We start from the raw sequence: 25,813 nt of genomic DNA, 5'->3' as shown, positions 1-25,813 counted from the left end.
CCCCCCCTTTTTCTCGGTGCGGACTTACTTTTTTCCGCTTGGGAAGCGCAAGTGTGCGCGAGTTTTTCTACGGCGCTTTTCTTTCGTCGGTGAGTTGGTTTTTCTTCTATTTTTAAGTTACTAAGGTGAATGGTGAGGAAACCTTCGTCTTAAATAAACATAAGCCCCAAACAAAATATAATGAAAGCAAAATAAAAGTAAAATAAAAATAAAGCTCAGACTGGGTTCCTTACAAAGTGTGAAGTTTCGATGTAGATGTGTCAACTCATTCATATATTTACAGCTATTCAAAGTTGATGTGTCACTGTATTTTTTTACAATGGAAAAAATTGAATATCGTGCAGTGATAAAATTCTTATTTTTGGAAGGTCAAAACAATTTCATGAACAATTGTTAAAAGTGTATAAGGGCTATTCACCTTCAATTAGAACAGTAGAAAGATGGGTTGCTGAATTTAAACGTAGTCATACAAGTCTTGAAGATGATCCACATGAAGGACGTCCAAAAAGTGCATCAACACCAAAAATCATAGCAAAAATACAGCATATGGTTTGGAAGATCGTTGATTAACTGAGAGAGATTTAGTAGAAGCCTTAGGAATCTCATTAGACAGTGTGAGCAATATTTTGGCTGAAGTTTTGGGTTACAGAAAGCTGTGTGCACAATGGGTGCCACATTTGCTAACAATGGAACAAAAACACATTCAAATGCAACTTTCTCAGCAACATCTGGAGCATTTTAGAAAGCATAAAAAGGATTTTGTGCGTTGTTTCATCACTATGGATGAGACTTTGGTCTACCACTATGATCCTGAATCAAAACAAGAGGCTAAGGAGTGGTGTGAATCTGGTACTTTGGCTCCAAAGCAAGTTAGGATGCAGAAATCGGCCAAGACAGTGTTAGCATCAGTTTTTTTTGGATGCAAAAGGAATTTTGTTCATGGATTACCTCCAAACTGGTAAAACAATAAACTCAGATTATTATTGTAACCTTTTGGACCAGCTGGATGTATAAATTTGTGAGAAAAGATCTGGTTTACAGAAGAAAAAAATCATTTTTTATCAAGACAATGCACCCTCTCACACAGCTCAAAAACCATCGCAAAAATTGGTGAATTAAAATATGAATTGTTGCAACATCCACCCTATTTGCCAGATTTAGCTCCCTCTGACTTCTGGCTGTTCTCACATCTCAAAAAATTTGTGTGTGGGAAATGATTTTCATCAAACAAAGAGGTAATAGCAGCCATGGAAGCGTATTTCGACAGGCTTCCAGATTCTCACTTCAGGGATGGAATCCATAAATTAGAAGATCACTGGAACAAGTGTATTGAAGTTCAGGGAGATTATATTGAATAATAAAATGTATTTCAAACAATAAAATCGTGTTTTTCTTATTGAACAACAAACTTATTGAACAACCTGGTATATATGTTTTATGAATGCACAGTCTTCCAATATGAGTTAATTTTTTTGCAAGTGAAAGGTAGAATTCGATTTTCCTATCCATTAAAATAAAATCACATTAATGTAAAATTTATTATCTTCAAATAAACTAAAAAATTTTTTGCAACAGAATTATTAGAATAAATTAGTATTACATTTATTTTTTATTAACATACATAAGCAAACTTTCTACCAAAAAACTAATTAAGTTGTTTCTTTGATTTTTAAAGAGAGAACTTCATAACATTTGTTTGCACTGCTTAATAATAATAAACTTGTTTTTGTTGTTTTATTTATATTTAAAAAATAATTAAAATAATTTTTTTTACTTAATTTTCCTTTTATTAAAACTAAAAATTTCAGTTTTAAACTTTTCTATTTTAATTATTATTGTTTTTTATTGATTGATTATTATTGATATCATTATCCAAATACATTAATCACATAATTGAAGTAATTGATATTTATGGTTAGGAATTTCTTGATATTTTATTTTAAAATATATAATTTAGTATATATTTATTTAATCTATATTTTATAATGTCGTATATTTAGTAATTTCAATTTATGATGAATGATAATTTTTATTAAAATGCTTCATGTTCATAATTAAAATGTTCTGATCAAAAAGTATCTGACCTGAGGTCAGAAAAAATGCCTGCATATTTATTTGGTTCAAACACTAGTCCCCTTCAAAATAGTCCCATTCTGAGTTCACACACTTCTCCCAGCAATGCTTCTACTGTTGGAATAATTTTTCAAATTCATTTATCAATTTTTACTACAGTTTATCTGAAGTAGTTTCAAAAATACTTGTTGTTTCAATTATGTTTGGTAATCTATATAAGATAAATGACTTGTGTTAGCATAGAATACTTGCAAAGTTCTGAGAAAATTACAATATAGAGAATTTTCTTTTTTCCCCTTTAATAAAGAAAGCAGAAATGGCTTCAGGTTAATGAAATGTGCAACATTCACTCCAAAATCACAATCAAAATATGAAATTTATGATTAAAATGTGATAATGATGATAAATTTATTAACAACTCCTCAAAATAAATTTATTTTCATTATATTGAAATATAATATAGTATTTTATGTAATTCTTTTAAATATTTTAGAATATCTAATCAATAATTGCATAGCATAAAACACACAAATAAATAATTTAGTTTTCATCATAATAATATCTATCTACCTATCATTAAAATATAACAGCGTAACTAGTTTCATTTCTTCAGAAAAGATAATTAAATCTGATCTTAAAATTTAAATATTTTCACAAGAATGAATAGTCTGAAATAATCAAATAAAAATTAATATCTGCAAAATTGAACAAAATGAACAGGAAAAGATACATTATACATGTTAAAAGTTATGATAATGAATATATTGAAAGTATGAAGGAATGAATTACTTTAGATAAATTATATTTCTGTTAAACACTAATATAAACACCAACTATCAAGATAATTAGTATTTATAATAAAGTCAGAGGAGAAATGAACTATAAACATGAAAGTAAGTTTAAGTTTAAAATGACAGGTTGCAACAACAAATCTATCTTTGCTAGACTAATTACTGCAAACAAAAGCTCTCATATTTTGATCATGTAATATAAAATAATGAATTAGAAACATCAATTTTATAAACAAAAAATTTAGAAGAAAAAGATGGACAGATTAAATCAGATTATACTGAAATAATCTCAAAAGAGTTAAGTTCTTAATAATATCAACTCAAACCAGATAGCTTTTTTGACAATTACTAAAAGTAGTAACAGCAAGACTAAAACATATTAAAGGTTTATTGTTATTTTTGAAACAAAAGTTACTCTGATTTTTTTTAAACAAATTTCTGTGTTTCTCAATATTTATATAAAATGGATTACAATATGACTACATACAGTATATACTAACTATTTTACAGATGATACTGTAACTATGATACTGCTACTGTTAGAGATGCTATAGCAGAGCTTAACATTAGGCTCTAAATTCTTTGAATTTAATTAGATCAAATAAAGTTATTTATTAATGTTAATAAATCTAGTTATGTAATATTTAAAAAAAAAAAATAAAATCTTCAGAATTTATGATTCTTCTGGGATTGATAATCAATTATTGGAAAGATTATTAGATATCTGATGCTATTTTTGATAAAAATTTGAACTAAAAAAATCATTGTGAGACAATTTCAAGTGAAATTGCAAGAACTATTGGATCATTAACAACAATAGATATTTCAATAATAAAAATGTATATGTTCTGTATCTGTATAAACAGTTAATTGAATTGAGGATTCTATATTGGTTTGGAGTAATGCACTCAAATGCAGTTTAGATATGGCTTATAGAATACATAAAAAATTTTTTCATACATTGACAGCATTTTCATATTTACAGCATGATCATAGTGCCTCTGCTGATAAATTTGTTTGTTCTGGAATAAATACTGTAATAATTTATACATAAAATCTTTGTTATTAATGTGTCAGAAATACAGTGGGTGATCGGTTAAAGAACAAATTGGATAACAAACACTTTCACAAAAGATTTTTATGTTCGAACAACAAACACCTCATAGAACTAACACAAGAAGAAGCAACGTAAAATAATGAATACCGATTGGTCTTCCCTTGTTTTCAGACAACAATTGGAAACTTTTTGGAGCATGAGAGATGTCGACATTAATGCTCAACCCGGTATATGCTGATTGGATAGTATTCTTCCAAACTTTGAAACTCTCCCTTGTAATTCCAGCCTTTTATTTTTCTGACAGAAACAACTTTTTTATAGTATTTGTGAGACTGTCGGGTGGACACTCATTAAGTTTTGTGTCGGTTTTTATTTTCGAAAGGTGAGAGTATAATATCACAGGTAGAGAGTGGGCAGATGTCTGTTGTTTCTGGGCAGTATGACTTGAACAGGTCTACAGTAGGCCACAGTTCAATCTTATCTAAGAAAGATACTGTATTATCAAGAAGACTCAAGCAGCTAAAGGAGTAACAAAAATCACATTTGAGAAATAAAGAACATTGAAGAGCTCATAATGGAACCTGAAACTGATCTGACGACAGAAGAACGCCAAGAACTCTTGAATGAAGAAACTTGGCGAGATATGTTTTCTTCTGAAAAAGAGAATTAATGTTGATATTTGCTATTAAACATTTTTTTGAAGAAGCGGGATGATGTCAGAACGACAGTCTTAGAATGTCATCCAAACCAGGTTGAGGTTAATAGGCTTAGGGATATCTACAATTACAATGCTATTAATTACTTCTGAAAAATCTTCAAGAAGAGAGAAAAGCAATCGACATTGGACAGATTCTTTAACCCCCCACATGACTAAAAACATGACTAATAAAAAAGCAAGACTGCATATATATGTATTTTTATTATTACATATAAATAAATGTAGTAAGAAAGTATATATTTTTTTTTTGGGGTCTCCAGAACGAATTAATCAAATTCTCATAAAAACCTATGGTAAATCGATAATCGGTTAATGAACAAAGTCTTGGAACGGATTATGTTTGTTAACTGATCACCCACTGTATTTGTATTCAAGAAAAGGTAGTTTTGATAAATATTTTAAAACATATAAAGAAACAGGTGGAATGGGTAAATCTAATTTCCATGATAATAATAATCTTTGTTACAATGTAAATTCTGTATTGATCAGAGATCGATTATTTATTCATCAATCTACATGTGGAACATACAGAAAGAAGAATTTAAAACAATTGAAGATTCTTGGCATTATAAAAATTTACTTAAGTATATGCATGATTTAAGTCTTTTGTTCAATTAAATTATTATTATTTGATTTAATGTTGAATTTTATTATTATGTGTTTTGTTCTGTGTATTATACTACATTTTTTCTTCTCTTTTTTTCAGGAAGATCTAAAGAATAGTTTTATGATCAATGGTTTCCTTTTGTACAACAAACATATTATTATTATGTTGCAAATATCATGCTCAGCTGATACTGGTGCCAAGTTCTATGCTGGACTAAAATCAAGGCATAACTACCCAAACAAGTGTAACATTAAGCTTCTGTGTTAGTGTGTGTGTCATTGTCAAGAAACTTCTTAAAAATGTAACATTTTCAATATTGTGGCTTTCTGTAGTGCCATGTATATGTTTTTATTGTTATTATTATTAGTCAATGTTTTTGGTCAAAAAAGTAGCATAGTTTTTAAGAAATTGATATCTAATAGTTCTTACAATTTTGCAACTGATTTTTCTATAATCTCAGCTATAGCCACCCTAATATTCAAAGTTACAGTATTTAAAACTCTAAAAAACAAATCTCTTCAAACTATACTTGGAAGTGCAACTTAAAAACAAACAAGCAATAAAAATATGTAATAGATAATCATCTCACTCTGAAAAATATTCTCTAAAGGATAAAACAATTATGTTGTTAATCTGTAATTAAATATCTTTGTTAATTATAATCAAAATGGCTTAAATTTATAAAGGCATATATGAAAGGTATAGATGAATATAATGAAAATATAAAATTATTATACCCAATAAAAACCAAAAGTATCTACATCACAAATCATTATTTATTCATTCTTATCTTGTGAAATATGAATAAAATAATAAAAAAAACTGGTTTATAACAAAACTGTGTTAAATTAAGTTTGTCTTTATTTGCCTTGATTTGCTTTTAATTACCATATTTCAATATTAATATCAAGTCAATACAAAGTTTATGGTATGCTATGGTATGCAATATTAGTTGGGCCTATTTTTAATAGTTTCTCTCAAGCAACCTGAAAATACATTTATCTGGATCTACCAATTCCCATGGGTGTTGATTAACTGAGAGTCTACTGTATAAATGCTCTGAAAAATTGAATACAGACACACATAGATGATAATCATATATCATCTATATATATATATATGATATACATAAGTTTGATTTGTATATACAGTAGAGCGTCGTTTATCCGAAAGTCGGTTATCCGAAAGAATTCCAGTTGGCAAATTTAAATTTTCGCTAGTGCTGTGACGCTGCAATCTTTGGCTATGTCTTGGGCTACTCAAATATTTTACGTTTTTTATACTAAATTAACTTCTGAAATATAATTTTTTAGTGTTTTTATATTTTTCAATATATTTATTTTCTTTGTAAAAATAAAGAAATAATTTTTAACAATACAATAGCCACGATTATTATTTTAAAAAGTTTACGTTAGGCTTAACATCGACAAAAATTCAATGCAAAGCGACACAAAACAGAGAAAAATTTCAGGATGGGATAGGTTAATATATTTTTTCATACATAATCAGTTATCCGAAAAATAACTTATCCGAACAACCCCAGTCCCCAATTGATTCGGATAAACGACGATCTACTGTACTACATTTATATATATTAAATGGATATTAAAACCATCCATTAAAAAATAAAACTTTGAAGGGCTCTAACAGACTCAAATATTAAAAAGGTCTTGAAAGTATATATATATCTATTTTAAAAATTTTACAAAATAATAAATATTTGCATATTTTGAGAACTAAAGTTCAAGTTTATGATCTAAAGTGTAGCATTGTAATAAATCGGTACATCAGATATTTAACTCATCATATATGTATCAAAAATAAATGACAATTACATTAATTATAGTAAGGAATAATGTATTAATTAGATTTACTTATGCAAGAAATGGTGATAACAGAGTAACAAATTGAGAAATCCTTTTTATATAAATACTGTATATATGCAATAATATTAATAAGATGAATATTCTATTACATCATTTACTTTTTTCATGAAATAAATCCACAAATCTCTATATATAAAACAGTAATATAATAGAATAAATAATATCTAAAACTGATGTATACAGAACAAAGTAATTACCATTGTTGTGGGTCTTCCTGTCTGAGGACCAAATGGAGATGGAGCAGGGCCAGTAGGACTATTGTAAGATGACCCTCCAACTGAACCTTGTCCATGTCCAGAGGATAATTTATCTGCAGGATGATGGACAACTAAATAATCAGAAGGTGGAAGGGATTCTGCTGATCTAAGAAAATTATGTTGAAGATATATTTTAAAAAAGATGCTGACGATAAATACAAGATTATATTTATAAATCTGTTTTATTATAACCATAAATACCAAATTTTTAAATTAATCTTAAATAATTAGACATTTCAAAATTATCATTAATAAAAATAAAGAAAGATAAACTTAATTCATTTATAAATTGTTTCAAACAAGTTTTAAAACACAAAGCCGCTTTTACATTATTTTATGATTGGAAGTGTATATTTCTATTATTACATAAACTTTGTTGTTGCTTTAGATTTGATATGTTTATAGCAAATCTCTTTCTGTACTGTTTATTTGCTGTCTGTTATATTTTCTAAAAAATATAAATAAGACATTAATTTGTCTGATAATCTAGAATAATTCTCTCTGTCTGTCTGTGTGTGTGTGTTTGTGTAAAGCATTGTATTAACCCTGAATGGTGTAATGAAGCAAACTTATACAGTATACACTTGTAGTTGTAAATAATTTTTATATATTTTATAAAGTTTGTCTTGAAGTATGTATGGATAATATTGTTTTTCGAATTTATAATAAGTTTATTTGTTGAGATTTTATGATATCATACTGGAGTACTTTGTGATTACTGTAATTGTTTTATCAAACCTAAACATTGTCATATTGACATTATTTTGTATTAAGTATTAATCAGGAACTCATACTATTCATATCAGTGGTTCATTACATCAAAATCAGCATAACAATTCATTGTAAAGCTTTGATATAAATAACCATTGATATTAACAAATAAATTAATTAATGTAAACTTACTGTGAAATATTTAAAATATCATATTCTGCTTCATCTTCTAACCAAGGAGATGGTTCCAGTAACACAGAAATATCGAGTTCTTGAATTTCTTTTGGTGTGGAAAGTGCTATTATCCAAGGTTTATACTAAAAAATAATAATAATAAGTGTATATTTAATATTAAGAATCATGTAAAAATTAAATTTTTTCAAAATTATAAAAAAAAAACATATCTGTTAGTCATGATTACTTATACTGTATGTGAGTTAAATAAACATATTATTAATAAAATTTACATCATTTATAATAAAACAGAAGCCAACAAGCACAGTTATCTTTCTGTCAAGTACAAAATAAAACCATAAAGATTTCACAATACAGTAGAGCGTCGTTTATCCGAAAGTCGGTTATCCGAAAGAATTCCAGTTGGCAAATTTAAATTTTCGCTAGTGCTGTGGCGCTGCAATCTTTGGCTATGTCTTGGGCTACTCAAATATTTTACGTTTTTGATACTAAATTAACTTCTGAAGTATAATTTTTTATTGCTTTTATATTTTTCAACATATTTATTTTGTTTGTACAAAATAAAGAAATAATTTTTAACAATACAATAGCCACGATTATTTTAAAATTTTACGTTAGGCTTAACATCGATGAAAATTCAACGCAAAGCGACACACAACAGAGAAAAATTTCAGGATGGGATAGGTTAATGTATTTTTTCGTACATAACCGGTTATCCGAAAAATAAGTTATCCGAACAACCCGTCCCCAATCGATTCGGATAAACAACGCTCTACTGTATATCAAAATTATCATTTTCTTTTTTTACCAAAAAAATATTTAAAATTTTTAGTATATAGCAGGAGGAGATGCAATATATCAAAATGATATAAAAGAGAAATTACTATGTACTTTGAAGGTTCTTCTATTTTTAAAAATTAGTCACCATCAAGAAAGAGAAAAATAAAGCTGCTGAAAAGTAGGAACGGATACAATTTTTCATTACAAAATGACAATTCAAAATGTGCAAGGTGTATCAAATTGATCAAATGAACCTGATGTAAGGTTAATCAGTTCTAACTGTGATAAAAAAAAACAAAACAAAACCATATTGTAAGAAAATATGTAATTGAAAATTGTGAGATAGCTGGGGACGTAAACAAAGTTACGCCACGTACGGGCACGCGATCGTGAGATCGGTTCTCTTACTTTTTATAGGAGAGCGATAATTGCTAGTAGATCTGAACTGTGAAGTCCAGATGCTCGTCAGGGCTGACACCAGTTTGTCAATTAAATTCCGCGGACAAACACGCGTATGAGATCTGATTCGGACTCAAATGAAGAGACATTTTAATTATAAATTAAATAATAATAAATTTAATAAAACATAAGAAAATAAAAACAAATACAAAATATCAAATGAAGGGATGATATAAATTCTACAATTAAGATACACATCGAGAGAGATACGACCCTATTATAACTGATACAAGATCGAGAGAGAGATTACAATATCGTTACAAAGCATACAACCTGTTTTAGTTGTCGTTCGTCTTCTTCTCTGTAGGCAAGGGACACTTTGGAGATAAAGTTCATTTACTTCTTTCCATGGGAGATCGATATGTGCACAAAATCAAAGTATAACTTCTAAGTGCTAACTCTGGAATTACTCTATGTGACTCGTCTAAGGGCGTTGGTCATCAGGAGGAAAACATGTGTGGAGTCCGGACACTTCCAGATCTGTCGATGAACTCCCCAAATTCTGACAAATTTCCTCTATATGTGACAATCGGCTACCAATCATCATGCAAAGATTCCTCCGTGAGAACAGATGGAAAGGGGGATATGTGAGGGGTAAACATTTCCCATCAAAGCGAGAGTATTCGCAGATAAGAGAAAAACAGAGGATGTACTAACTTCTGTGAAAGGAAGTAGCATCTGTTATCTATTTTTCCCACGTTAAAAACGTTATTTTTCTCACCCAAACGAAAGAATATTTTTATAACAAAATATTAACATTATTAATAAAATCACTATTTTAGCCCAGGGGCCTTTCAGGTCTCACAAAATGTGTAAAACACACACATACCTTAATATATATATATATATTAATGTGGTTGGGTTTTTTTGAAGTCAACAAAAGTGACGTTGAAGATGTTTTGGTATCACATGATCAAGAACTAACAGATAAAAAACTGATAAGTTGTAAGAAGAGGATGTGAATTGAAACAAATGCAATAGCAAATGGTCTGAAAGTGAACTTGTCCAGGAACGGAATATAAAATTGTATAAGATTTTCACTATATTTGGTAGTGCTATAATAATTGCAGAAAAATATGACTTTAATTTTGAAAAAAGCATAGGTTTAGGGCAAGTTTGCAGGATGTTTTGAGTGCCTACAAAGAACTGTATGATAAAAAAAAGTGTGTGGTGTTAAGCAGTCAAGCATACTATCATATTTCAAGCCATTCACATCAGTCACAGCAGACAACCTTTGACATCAAGTCAGATTGACACAGAAGATGTAGACATTAGTAGCTTGCCTATCCTGATGGATTCAGATGACATTGAAATGTTAATAAATTCTCCTTTTTCTCTCTTCTACACCTATCTCCTGTACTTTCCATTATCCAGCCTGTGACTACTCACAAGGGGAAGGCAAGATGTTCAGATCTCAGATTCTAACAAAACTTGGTGAGCACTAGCCCTAAAAACAAATAGCTCCTTGTCAAAATAATAGGACCTACTTCTCAAGAGTTTCTCAAAACAGGCCTCTGAAAATTGAGTACTTAGCTTATAAGTCTTTGGAAGTTTTACTTTTCCCTGTTACAACAATAGCTCAGGGGATAAGGCACTAGACACTGCACCTAGGCAATATAGGTTTGAACTTTCGCAATATTAGCTTTTTTTTATATGTGACAAATTGTGATAATGGCCCAGAAGTTTATGGATTCCATCAGAGAAAAAGATTTTCAGCTGTACATGAAGCCAATCAGGCACTACTGCTTTTAGCTCTTCATCACTGTTGAATCTGCAACCATGTGATGCTTCTTTTAGGTGTCCAAACAAGTGGTAATCAGTGGGAGAGAGGATAAATGGAATAGAACATCAAACTTGATCTTTTCAATGGTTTGCACAGTTCTGGAGATGGTATGAAGATTATTGCACATTGTCATAAAACAATAAACTTTTCTCCGAGAAATGCGGATGCTTCCATACTTTGCTGACATTCTTCAGTGCATTTCTGCAAGTTTTATGCCCTCAACCCAAAAAAGTAAATTATAGAATATTCTTCTGTATTCCGATCTTCCAAGATAGCAGTTGGCTTGACAATAATACTATTATGCTGATTGATATCTTAGCAGACTTGCTTGACATATTCATATATGTCACATCAGTTTATTCTGACTTAGGCCATGAGCTTCACAATGCTTGCTTCCATCTAGATACACACTGCTCAATGGCACAGGTGGAAACTTTAGCTATTTATATGAGCTTAATTCACATTAGGCATTAGAAGGACAAAAGACACTACTTACACTATCGCATTTATTCTGATAGTAGGGCAGCTTTAAACAGGATTGTGAAGTCTGATAGCCGCTTAAAACTTGTCCATCTCATACACTACATTCTCAGACACTTAGACAACAACATTATAATAGATTTCCAATGGGTCCCAGTCATGCGGGAGGTTCTCAGCAACAAGACTGCTGACTGTCTTGCCAAACTACCTCGTACATCAACAATCATGTCAAGAAGCAAATCTTCATTCTCTGGCAAGACAGCTGGGAACATGACACCACTGGTAGGATCACCTACACTTTCATCCCCAAGGTTGACACTACTGCAATTCTTTGCCACTTTTACCCTAGTTACACCCGAGTGAGGGTGTAACTAGCTACTTACAGAATACGGCAACTTTAAGCAATATTTTTGCATAGATTTAACCTTGGGGACAATCCACAATGCAATTGTGGTATTCAGGAGGACCAAACACCACTTCACTTAGTTTTTCGTTGCATTAGGTACAATCACATTAGGGATAGTTTAATGAGAGCTGCTATTCTTGAAGGGTACAACTGGCCTTGCAACCCGCACCAACTCATTCACATGTGTACAATGTTCCATCATCTACTCACATTCATATCCCTTAGTGGGGCTCTTGAGAGCACTTGCTCTGGGTGGCATGGATGGCAATTAGCTTTCCCTTGTTTGTTTCAACTTTCGTATATAGCTACCTTTCAACTTTATAATTTTAATTCTTATTTTCCATCTTCTTTTTCAGTCTAAATTCAGTTACTTTAAGTTAGATTAGGGACTCAGCTTGGTTTCCAGTTAGGTTATGATAGGTTAGGTTAAATTAGATTAGCGTTTGTTAGCTTTAGTCGTCTGATTAGGTTTGTCCTAGGATATGGTAGGTTAGTTTTAATTAGTGAGTAAGTTAATAAAAAAAATAAATAAATAAAATCAAATAAAATGGAGGGGGAGAAATTGGGGTCTTGCTCGTTTGTCTTTTGTTGGTCCATTCATCTTGTCTAGTTTGTCATTGTGTTTGTTGTTTTCACACTGTCTGTCTAGCTGTTAAGTAATACTAAGATTTGTGATCACATTCAGTAGTTATAAGTCTTCCTACTAAAAGCCACTTGGCACTAACTTCAACACTTAGTTATTTGTGGCGGCACTGAATCATTGGTGTTCGCTACACTCAGGTTTTCTTTTAGACCCTTCGGGGGGACTACGGCCTTGCAGCCTAAAAACTGCACGTGAACATCAAACAGAGGGTTCTGTAGCCATATATATGCCATTCAGAGGGATCCTACCTTTCTCTACTGTCTATCTTCTCTTCCTCCTTCCTTCCCCCCTTTCTCTTACCCTCTTTTCTGCCGGCCAAACACTTTGTGTACAGTCAAAGTCTTTTTATGTATGTATGTATCACATCCAGTTTATCTCTACCTGCAGTAATGGTGCTGAAATTTTTGAATTGCCTTTACTTTTTGAATTACCTATGTATCATTACTTATATCATGTAATAAACAATAGGAAACAGTTAATCATTTAAAACTTACTTATATATATATTTTATTGCTATTTTAATTTTAAAAAATATTATGACATAGAAAAACAGATGTGAAGTACAAGAGAAGACACATGAAGATATATTAGAGTAATAAATTTTATAAGTTTATTGTTACAAATAGATGATATATTTTAAAATTAAAGAAAATTTTAAACTTACCTTACTAATGCAGAAGGCAGATATACTGTCTTGATCTTTGTGTATAATTTTAATAGGATCTGATATTGAAGTATCTGTAGAATCTAACTCTTGACTTGGAATTTCCTAAAAAGTTAAAATGAGAAATGAGCATTTTAGAAATTAATTTAAATGCACTTTTATATATATAATAAAAATAAAAATAATTATTTAATTAAAATCAATATATTAAACTTCTATTTGAAAATATCATCATTCAGTAAATTACTTTATCTAAACTTTGAATTTCAAATGAAGTAACATGTAAATTTTCAAATTTAGTAAAATTAATTTATATTTTCTGAATTACACACTATATTTTCATCATAACAATATTAAAAAACCAAATGCTTCAAAACATACATATTGTGTGTGCATGCACATATGTACAGGTAGCCCTCGGTTTACGCCGCAGTTCCGTTCCTACAAAAGCCGGCGCAAATCGAATTGGCGTAAAACGAACCCATATTTACACTGAGGTATAGGGTTAGGTTCCACATAAGTGAAAAATATGCAAATAATTTTGTTTATTAATGCAATATAATACAAAGTACAAATAAATTTAATTTTTAAAATGTATTTTATCATAAAATAAAGTTAAATGTTTTTATTAAAAATTTTAGTTTCGGATCTCTTACATTTTTCGGAAAAAGTATCCATCTTTAATTGTTTACATTTTTGTTTTNCAGGTAGCCCTCGGTTTACGCCGCAGTTCCGTTCCTACAAAAGCCGGCGCAAATCGAATTGGCGTAAAACGAACCCATATTTACACTGAGGTATAGGGTTAGGTTCCACATAAGTGAAAAATATGCAAATAATTTTGTTTATTAATGCAATATAATACAAAGTACAAATAAATTTAATTTTTAAAATGTATTTTATCATAAAATAAAGTTAATGTTTTTATTAAAAAGTTTAGTTTTGGATCTCTTACATTTTTCGGAAAAAGTATCCATCTTTAATTGTTTACATTTTTGTTTACTTTCATTGAGAATTTCGGAATATGGTCGAATGGATGCGACAATGCTCCTTTTTACATTCGCACTTCGCTTCCAATCATTGTCTAACTCACAAAGTTCATCCGTCAAACTTTCCATAGTCGAAAGGATATGTTAACCCAACGTAGAGCTACGGACGAGCGGAGACACTGATTGGTCGACCACTGGTCGCCGTAGTGCATATGTAAGATCAGTTTGAGCGGGAAAATTAAGGAGAGATAGATATTGTCTGGCCAACGAGAAGTAGATTTGTATCACTAACGATAGTTTTTGATCGGTGGAAGTGCTACTGCATCGTAAGGTGTTTTCCTGAACGAACTGATATGGGATAAATTCAATGGCGCTATGGATTCGGACGCCATTTATTGGACTATTAAGTTTGATAACTTGACTTGTGGGTACCTAAACGTTTAGTATTTTAATATTAATTTAATGCAAATATATACATACCCAATAATATTAAACAGAAAAAATAAATATATTCAATAAAAATCTTTGTTTTAACGAATGTACAATGTCGCGGCTCGGTAAATACGTCAACACTGAAATGAAAATCAGTCTGGCATAGAGAAAATCGGGAAATTACACAGCAAAATTGCGAATTGTGCAGTGGTGTTATTGTGAATCAGCATAAATTGAACCGTCGTAAACCGAGGGCTACCTGTATATGTATTTGTTTTGAAGCATATTTATAATAATGAATCAATCATTAAATGAGTATCACATTATAGAAACATGTTACAGAAAATTAAAAATGATAAATGCTAATAAAATTAAATACTAAACCACAAACTTTTCTACATTTCAAGCAAAGGAAGTAAACCATTTTCAAGCATTGTGACACAGCATCTTTTATGTTTATCACTTATTTTTAGACTCCTCATATAAATCCATAATTTTCAACTATGGTAATATTTTCTCCAGCATAATTTTTTCAGTTCTACCTTATCCCAATTATCTTGATATTCTTATCCATTGACAATCTGGGTAGGGAGTATGACAAATTATCATATTGGACATTAGGTTTATTTTCTTTTATCCTATTTATTATCCTTAATATCTTGTTGTTATTCATATATATTCCAATTAACTTTCATTGCTAATGTTTATCATCAGAATTCTATAAACTTCATTATCTTCTTGTTTTTATTTCTTAGGTTTATCAATAATTTGCATCGCATTATTGTTAAATTTTTTTAATTACTATGCCATACTTACATTATCATAAATGCTTTTTTAACTAATTCCTGATATTCAGATGTGCAAAATTGGTGCACATGCATCTTAAAATATCTTACTACCATCAATGTGGCATTCTTACTAACATCGACACAACATTTTATCAGTACTGAACTGGAGGCTGTCTGCACATCTGAATATCAGGATAATAATGGTGATAATACAGATGGAATATTTTACTCAATAAGTGAATTTATCAAATTTACAAAATGTCTGGTTCAATTTTTGTTGTGAAACTGTTTTGGACAGTTAGAGTTTAAAGTAATAAGACTTAAAGTAATTAATTCAAACACAAAACAGAAATTCCAGGACTTACTTTTTAGGTATATTAAATACTTAGATTGGATGTAACACCAACAGTTGTGTTAATTCAATTAGAAACTTCAGACTAGGAGGCGTTAAAAGAATTAAAAGGAATATTTTATTCTTGCAAGCGCTTTCAACGTAAATATGTACGTTGTCCTCAGGCAATTCAAAATTGAAAAGAGAATTAGAACAGAACATTTAAATTTAAGCATTAACAATATTAGCCGTTTTTGGAACATAACTATTAAAGTAAATAAGATTTAAATTTTAGAATTAGAAACATTTAAAATTGGTGCACATGCATCTTAAAATATCTTACTACTATCAATGTGGCATTCTTACTAACATCGACACAACATTTTATCAGTACTGAACTGGAGGCTGTCTGCACAGCGGTATATGCGGCAGGATTTAGTTCTTCCAAATACATCCATGTCAAAAACAGTGTTATACAGTCTCTCTTCCCTGCCACCATATTGCGCAGACCAAGGGATTGGACAATGCTCCATCCCTCAATTCCATACTGTGGATGCTTTACGGCCCGGATATGCCGGATCTTTAGGCAGAATGGTTTTTGTTTACCCATTGCCCCACGACCATGTCTGTGACAAATCTTGTGTAATGATAGAGATGCTACTTCCACCCTGGAAAAATCTGATGTATACTCCATTCCCCTGCAGAATCCAATATCAGCACTATGCACCTATTATATAGGAGCGACTGCCAGAATGCTGGCTGCTTGCCTATCTGAACACCAATGTTCGATGGCACTTGGCAATTGTGACACTAAACTTTCCAAATTGGTGATACATCACCACCACATAGCACTTTGGAATCGGGTGGCAATACTCAAACGCTGTGAAGAAGGGAGCTTGCTATATATTTGGGAGGCCCTCCTCACAAAACTGCTCTCCCCGTGCAACTGCACTACCCTCGACTTACCGGACGTCTGGATTAATTTATACAGGCGTTTAAAAATCAACAATAATTCTACGCTCATTTCCCGCACCTCCTATGTGGTTCAAGGCACATACGCGTCGGCCTCTTTACGTGCGTCTTTTTATATATTACATGCATTTTATGTATTTTAAATTATGTCCCATGGATTTTATATTTAAATTTTAATGTAAACTTGTACTTATGGCTCTATTCTGATTGGCTTCTATGCTGTCTTTGTTAAGGCGCATGCGTGCCAATTTTATACTTGTTTACAAAATGTTTTTAATTTAAAGTCTAAAATTTACTTGTTCTTAATAGCTATTCTAATTGGTTCTTATGTTATGCATGTTAAGGTGCACGTGCGCCAATTTTTTGCATTTACAAAAAAAAAGGCTTCTTAATTTCAATGATCTTAATTAATAGCCATTCCAATCGGGGTTTATTTATTTTAAGACGCATGTGCACCAATTTTAAATGTTTCTAATTCTAAAATTTAAATCTTATTTACTTTAATAGTTATGTTCCAAAAACGGCTAATATTGTTAATGCTTAAATTTAAATGTTCTGTTCTAATTCTCTTTTCAATTTTGAATTGCCTGAGGACAACATACATATTTACATTGAAAGCGCTTGCAAGAATAAAATATTCCTTTTAATTCTCTTTAACACCTCCTAGTCTGAAGTTTCTAATTGAATTAACTTATTTTTTATTAAATAATTTTAGTTTAATATTAAACCTTTAGAATCAAAAACTTTTCTTATTGAAAAGAAGGTAGAAGTTTATTAAATTTTAGGTCTTAACATTGCAATAAAAAAGAGGATCATCATGTTTGGTTCCAGGATAATAAGAATGCTACAGTATATCTACATTGTATGATATTAGTTTTATGGATTTTAAATTTGTAATTTAAAAAAAAAATTATTATAGATTTAGACTTGAAGATTACATCTCATGGACTTGGGAGATATCTATAACAGCCTGTATGTAAATAACTAAGTATTACTGATGATAAACAACATTATGGGTACATCTAGATATTAAAATGTAATTTTATTTGTAGCAGTTTTAAACTGCAGTTTTATCAATATATATATATATGTTATGTAATTTACACGCATTACATGTAAGAGCAACTGATGAGTGACTTTTAGTCTAAAATCCATTTTACAAAAACAGAAAAATGCATTATATTATACCACAACTCCTTTTTTTTAAACAAATTTCTAAATTGTGTTCAATAAAGAATTGCTCTAAGAGTCAACATAGTATTTTCTAAGTAAGAAAGCAGAAATTATTAAAAATAGAATAAAATAGACTAAATAGAATACATATAATAGAATTTTATACNTGGATGACTAAGATCAGTTTCTCACTAGTTGACAAAGATTAGTAAATAGGAAAGGATGTGATGAATGATATTCACCAGAAACAATCCGTACCTCCTTTATTTTCTTGGAAATATGTAACCAAATATGCAAAAATTCTTGGAATTTTATTTTAAAAAAGACCAATTTAATATATTTGGAACTGTACAATAATTTTATTTAGTAAAGCTGAGTTCTTAATTTTGAAATACTGTTGGTCCAAATTTTCTTCGATAATTGAAACTATACTGTATTTAATAAATAATAATAAATGTTAAGATAATAATACATACATCCAAGTGTTGGAGATGTGGCAATTTTCTTGGAAATATGTAACGAATAAAAATATCTTGAACTTTTTCCTGCCGCACTAAATAATTCCATAATCTTTTTACTGGTAAAGAGGAAGAATGTGATCTGTATAAAAATATACATGTAAAAATAAATATATTTAAAACATTTTATTTTATATAAAATTACATATAATAAACAACATTAATAAGTAACCATGTCAACTACTTTTATAAAAACAAAGTAACCACATAGTTTACTAGTAGTTAAATTACATTGCCTTTTATGCTAGTTAACTATATAATTTACTTTTTATGTAGTTAGTACCCATTGTTAAACACTTTACAATTTGTGTATATTTAGTGTAAATCTAAACAGATTAGATATGAAATGTTAAATATATTTTATGTTTAATCTAACAGTATATAAATTAGTATCTTTACATTTCATTTTCTGTATAAACTTATTATTAGTAAGATTAAGAAAAGACAAATCTTAATAAATTGCAAAATAAGTATTAATTTTATTGTATTTTCAAAATTTAAGTGTTTTAGAAAACAATTTTCTTTAATACATAAAGAAAGCATTGTAGACATTTTTCAAATATGTATAAATAACCAATTTTAGTTATAAATATTACACTTTTAAATAAATTAATAAAATGAAATTATTTAGTATTTATGTCTTTTTTTATGAAGACTACAATAATTTTATTAATTTTAATAAAGAAAATTCCATTTATTTCAAAATATATTTATTATTCTGAACTTATTTTTTCTGATCAGAAAAAAGTTTTTAAAAAACAATATAATTTTTTATAAATTTTGATAAAAGGAAACAAAAATAACTAAAAAACATCATTTTTTAAAAATATAATAATTTATATAATTGTTAATTATGCAAAAATTCTAATTTTAAACAAAATATTACCGAAATGGAGTATTATGTAATTCCAGTAACTGTTTATATTTCAATAAAGCAGGACCTCCTTTTGGAATGTTTTCAATATAGCAACCTGGAATGTAATTAGGAGGAGGTTGGCCAAATGCATCCATATTTGCCTTTAATACCTGTAACCATTTTTCCATAACTTTCAACACAGAATGAATTTTTGGACTAACACTGGGTAAATCTATAAAAAAAAAATAATACATTATTTATTGTTAAAAATGCATGTTACAATTATTATAATTAAAGAAGTTTTATAAATGTTCAAACAGAATTTTTATTTTACAACAAAATATATTTCATAAATCAATCAAAACTACCAACAAATAATGGATGTATTTGTAGTTAATTCAAATCAACATAATAAATAAAAATTAAAATAAGAAACTAATGCAATATCAAATGGATGAAGTTAATATAAAAATTAAAAAAACCTTTATTATCCAGCATTTAATTATGGATAAATACACATTTTCAGTTAGTAGAAATGAGCCATCATTAGATTCAAGCCATGTGCTACTACAGGACTGTAGAACATAGCATATATTCCAGTACTGTACAACACTTCAATCAAATCCTTAAATTATATTTATTCCATTAAGATTTAATTCAAAAAACGTTTTCTTGATTAACGTTTTTTATCTGTAATTGGAGATGATCTTCAGGTCTGTATATTCGATGACAAAATGATTAAATTGAACAATGATGTTTTTTTGAAAAATTAAACAAAAGAAATTTTCAAAATATATAAGATATAATTAAAAGTAACAATGAATATAAAAGTTAATGAATGTAAGCATAAAAACAAGATAATCTACTGTAATGGTACAGAAGCTACCATGAATGGGGCAGATTCATAGAATCCCCGTGCTTTATTTAATTTCTCTTTACATTTTGCTCATAGATCTCCAAAATTTTTTAAAATTTGGCTAGGCCAAATTATGAATCTTCTAACTATTGCAGCATTGTTCCAAAGGACTGCATTATTCTACTGAAGTGTTTTACAACCTGTATGGTGCAACACACACAAGGTATGTTGCAAGAGTACCTCAGGTGTATTGCAGAAATATTAAATACTTTTTAGAATTTTGAATAAGCTCTTTTTTAAAGTTTAATTTATCTTTCATCTTTCACCACTGGCCTACCAAAGAAAGAAGAAAGTATTCACCAAAATGACAACTGTTGCAAAATTTCATCATCAGCATATCCATCTCACAAAAGTTGCCTGCATATATGCATATGCCAGCATACCAACTCTTTAAATAAAAATGTTTAAAATTTATTATGGCATGTTGCAGGAATCTATTAAATTCAAAGTATGTTACTAGTCCAACTAGTCCAAGAAGGCCAGGAAAAACTGCTCTAGTGTGTAATGATTGATAAAAGGGAAATTAAGTAAACACTTTTTAATAGTCATATTGATGTTTCTTGACTCATAGGGGTAGAGTGCAGAAAGTATATTCTACATAGATGTCATCTATTCCAAAACATCTGTCCTTCAATGAAATTGTGTACAGTACTGAAGTCTGGGAAATGTACACTTTATTTAACAAATTAACAGTTATATTTAAATAAATAATATTTGAGTATATACAAAAATTATAATAAACACAAAATAATATTGTATGTGCATAAATTAAGAAACAAAAATAAAAAACAAAATACAAATAAAACTAAATCTGACTTTTATTTTAATTATTGTTGATCTGAAGATGCAATTGAAAATCCTGTAAAGGAATAAATCTAAATAAATATTCTGTTCCTTTAACTTTAACTCTTTTGAGTTCCTTTCTAATGCTTCAAGCATATATATGTATGTAAGTGAATTTTAGCTTTATAAATATGAAAATGGTTATAAAGATCAACTGAAAATATGTGAAATACATGGATAAAAATGCCCAAATATAAAGCTTCTGTTATAGTCATTTAAGTAAATTATATGACTTCATAAGAAGGAAGAAGAATCAATGAAACAGTCCATGATTTCATAGAATTTAATGATGAGATAAGTAATTTTGATAAAGCTTAATCTGAAATAAATTGATTCAAGTATTACACTGTTTTTCTTTCTACTGTAGTTATGTATTTTTAGACATTTACATTTCTTAAAATAAAAAAATTTCCATTATTAATAAAATATTACAATTATGTAAGAGTAAAATAAAACTGTATATATACATACACACACAAACACAAACAAAATTATTATTATACATATATCCTATACTTATTTAAAAAGAAAAAGAAAATTTTACCAGATTGTTCAATTCCTCCAATACATAAGAAACTCAGAAGATGATGGTATGTAATTTTCACAATTGCATATCTCAGAATACCCCAACTATATGAAGATGGATCAAGTTGTTCTATAGTTTCAGACATTTTTGGTTTTTTAATTGTAGCACTTGTGGTATTTTTATCTATTTGATTTTCTCCAAATACATCATCATCAACTCCATCATCATCTTTTAAATCATCATCATCACTTGGTATAGAATCACTGGAGTCATAATCTAATATATTCCATTCTGATGATAATTGTGGCTAAATGATAATTATTTTAAAAAATTGTTTTATATGATTATTATAAATATAAAAGTTCATAATAAAATTTTAAATGAAACATGACATGACAAACCTTTGACATGAAACAAGACATCATTGACATTTCTGGAGAAACAAATTGCTCTCTGTATGTAGGTCTATCTTCTTTAATTACAGATTGTGAAGTTTCAGGATTCAACTGACTTAATAATTTCATATGCAATTTCATTCTTTGTTTATACAACGAATTTAGAAGCCCGGATTCTCCAGAAGGACTCTCTTCTGTAAATAAATTACAAAATTAAAAAAAATAATTGTGCATACAAACATGCTAAAAACTTCATTAAAATTTGTAGTAATTTTTATATCGTAAAAATACAGTTAAAATGTCAAAGTCTACATATTGTATGTAATAAAAAATAATAATAATTCCTCCTGATTGCCTAGAAAAACTAAAAGAAATTTTCAAAACAATAGAACTATGGCAACCATATCACACCATATACCCTCCTATTGGGGGGACTTCAATTCACAAATTGATAATATGATGGACTCCTGGTAGAGAGGTCCTAATACCTTAATTCAAAATATCAGACAATCAAAAGACAAACATGTCAATAAACTGGGCATAAACTTAATAGGAATAATAATTGATCATAAAATGTATATCCTAAACAGATGCATGAAATCTGATTATCCTGCTGAATATACCTGTATAGAACACAATGGAAAATACACAATCAACCTTATTGTATGTACAGAATTTATTACAACTATCTTTGATGCATCTGATCACTTTCTTACAGTGACAAAACTTTTATTTTTTTCTGCGAAAACAATAAATAGACTGTATAACAGATACCAAAAGATAAACTATAATATTTCAAGATACTCAGCCAAAATTGAAAAATTATTCAATAATATTCCGAAAATAACTGATTCTAATAGCTAAGAAATTCACAAACTCATGGTCACATAATGAATGACTATATACAAATAAAAAGTGTTGTAATTAATACTCAAAATAGATTTTAAAAACCTTGGTATGACTGACTGTTAGAATATGAAAGTGATAAAGCAACACAATTTAAAATTATTTAGGAAAGATTCAAATAACTTAAACTTTACTAAATAAAGGAAGACTAAACACACCTTTAATAACTTGTGCAAGGCTAAAAAGAAAAAATATTTTGGAAATCTAGAACCAACTTTAATTAATAAAAGCAAGGATAGTAATTTTTTTTGGTCTACAATACAAAAATTCTGCTTTAACGTAAATCTCAGTGATAATTTCCCAGTAATAAATTTTGACACATGGAAAAATTTTTATCAGCACTTTCCAAATATTCAATTAATCCAGTCACTTATATCCAGTACTGCCTCCTACAATGAACACTTGGACTCAAAATTTACAATCAAAGAATTAGAAGATTCTATTAACAGGGCTCAAACTAACTCAACCCTGGGAAGTGACCAACCATATCCCAACTAAATTCTTAAAATTACTTCCTCATCAAGCAAGAATAAAATTACTGAATCTATTTAACTCAATACATAACGCAGTCTCATACCCAGACTCATGGAACTCCATCTTACTTACTATAATATATAAAAAGGATGACAAACTATCTCCAAACAACTAAAGACCAATAGCTTTACTTTCAACTTTGAGGAAATGTTTCATGACAATAACAGCAGTTAAATTTCAACAATGGACTAAAGAAATGGAATTTGAAGCCAAATTTCAGTATGCTTACATCAGAAATAAAGGTACAGAATCAGCAATTTTTTTGTTACTATCACTAATACAATTACATCTAACTAAAAAAACATAGGAAAGTACTGTATATGTTTCTTTCATACATAAAAAAAAGTAGTAATAATAATTTAGTAATTTAGGCTTAAAATATTCAAGCTTAAATTGCTTGTTTTTTTTTGTGTTATACAGATAATTAATTCTTTCTAAGAAAGCGAATAAACAATACAAACCTGTGCAAATTACATAATGATAATCTTTTTTGATGAAAAAAAGATTATTATTATTTAATTTCTAAAAGATCTTGTTAAGTTTATATCACTACAGATTAAAGATAGCAAATTATGGTAATTCTATTATAATTTTACATTAAGAGTGAAATATTTCAGTGGTTTCCAAACTTTTTCAGTTTACAATGCCTAGGCCAAAAGAAATACATGACAGTTCTATTTAAAGTACACAAGTCCAAACAATTTAATAAAAATTTATGATTTAACAACTTGTAATTCTTAAAAGAGTAATACACAAACTGAAAAAAAAAAACAGTATTTTTATTTCATTTTTTAATAACCATAATCACTACTGGGATGTCTGAATCTGTTGGGTACTACACACCTTGGAAATCTGTCACCATCATTTACCTTTTAAGATTGTTTTTTGCACAGTTCTGGCTTTTAATAACAGTAACTTTGCACAAATATGATATCACAAATGGAATTATGAATCATAGAACTTTAGCACTTAGCAGCAGATATTTATTTTTTACTAATGTCCAAAACTTAAGTTTGTTCCATGCTGCCAAATTTCATTTTTTTAAAGTTTTCGTCACAAGACAGATCAATAAGACTTTCTTTTACAATGACAAATTCAAATGGTCCCTTAGTATCAAATGAATCTTGAATCCATACAAACTATTCAGATCTTCTGAAAAGTATTTTTAAAACCAATCAATATGCTATTAGGTGCTATCAAAAACAGATTTAATTTTGTGGATTGAATGAACTTTATTAAATGTGGTTTACTGTTGCACTTTACCGTCATCTTCATTGATTTTTCTTCTCCAGAATAGTGAAGACTGAAACTTCTCTGCAAGTTTCAGAATAGGCATGTTACTTTCCTGCAGAGAGTTCAGTATTTAGAAGAGTTTCAGCATTATTGTTTACACCTTCTGCAATTTGGAGTTCTGTGTTTTCCTCAAAGATTTCATATACCTCCAGTACTGCAATGACCAGTTTGGAAAATACTAGCACTTTCATAATATGACTTTTTTCTATCAGCAATAGAATAGATTTATAAAATTTAATAATGCTATTTACAAATCTAATTAAATGATAAATAAAATAAATTTTATAGAAATTTTAAAAATTAACTGCATATTTTAATTTGTCACTAATTTTAAAAAGATAAGAGATTTGTTTTGGCATTCTGTGTAATTTCTAAAAACATTTTTGAAATGTATATTTTTTATATCTAGAATTTTATATTTGAAATAATTTATGTTTGCAAAATTTAATTTATTTTTATTACATGAAGATCTGTAACTATTTCAGAAACATGCTGAAAAAACTTTCAGAAATATAGTAAAAGCTCAATATGATGGACCACCATGGAACCAATTTCTTTGATCCCATGGTGGTCCAATGAATGTCCATTTTATCGAGATGACTATTACACATGTATCCATTATATCAAAAAGTTCATTACTATACAAAAGAATCACATTAGAATAGATCTCAAAAACAGACCTGGAGAAATTATCTGTAGTTCACAATGTTTTCTCTGGGTCCAGATGCCAAAATCCACTGAAACAAGATATTTCTACCTTGTTTTAGTGGATCCTTGTTACCACAAATATAAGGCAATTCTGCTGTATATAGTAATAATGACTTGTCCATTACT

The 25,813-nt window shown here is 29.0% G+C and overlaps 1 protein-coding gene across 1 annotated transcript in view; it reads right to left on the bottom strand.

The window, feature by feature from the left end:
- LOC111630503 (dmX-like protein 2) overlaps nucleotides 1-25,813 on the bottom strand; it is a 190,820-nt gene that overhangs the window by 22,401 nt on the left and 142,606 nt on the right. The window contains exons 45-48 of the mRNA XM_023374610.1: nucleotides 18,669-18,792; nucleotides 13,511-13,615; nucleotides 8,293-8,417; nucleotides 7,330-7,495 (exon numbers count right to left, since the gene is read on the bottom strand). Of these exons, the coding sequence (XP_023230378.1) occupies nucleotides 7,330-7,495; nucleotides 8,293-8,417; nucleotides 13,511-13,615; nucleotides 18,669-18,792 (520 nt within the window). The remainder of the gene's footprint in view (nucleotides 1-7,329; nucleotides 7,496-8,292; nucleotides 8,418-13,510; nucleotides 13,616-18,668; nucleotides 18,793-25,813) is intronic.

Source organism: Centruroides sculpturatus, unplaced genomic scaffold (genome assembly GCF_000671375.1).
Source record: "Centruroides sculpturatus isolate CEXI.00-Female unplaced genomic scaffold, Cexi_2.0 scaffold576, whole genome shotgun sequence".
NCBI lineage: Eukaryota > Metazoa > Arthropoda > Arachnida > Scorpiones > Buthidae > Centruroides > Centruroides sculpturatus.
The sequence above is the reverse complement of the archived record's forward strand: the minus strand, read 5'-3'. Positions and strand labels throughout refer to the sequence as shown.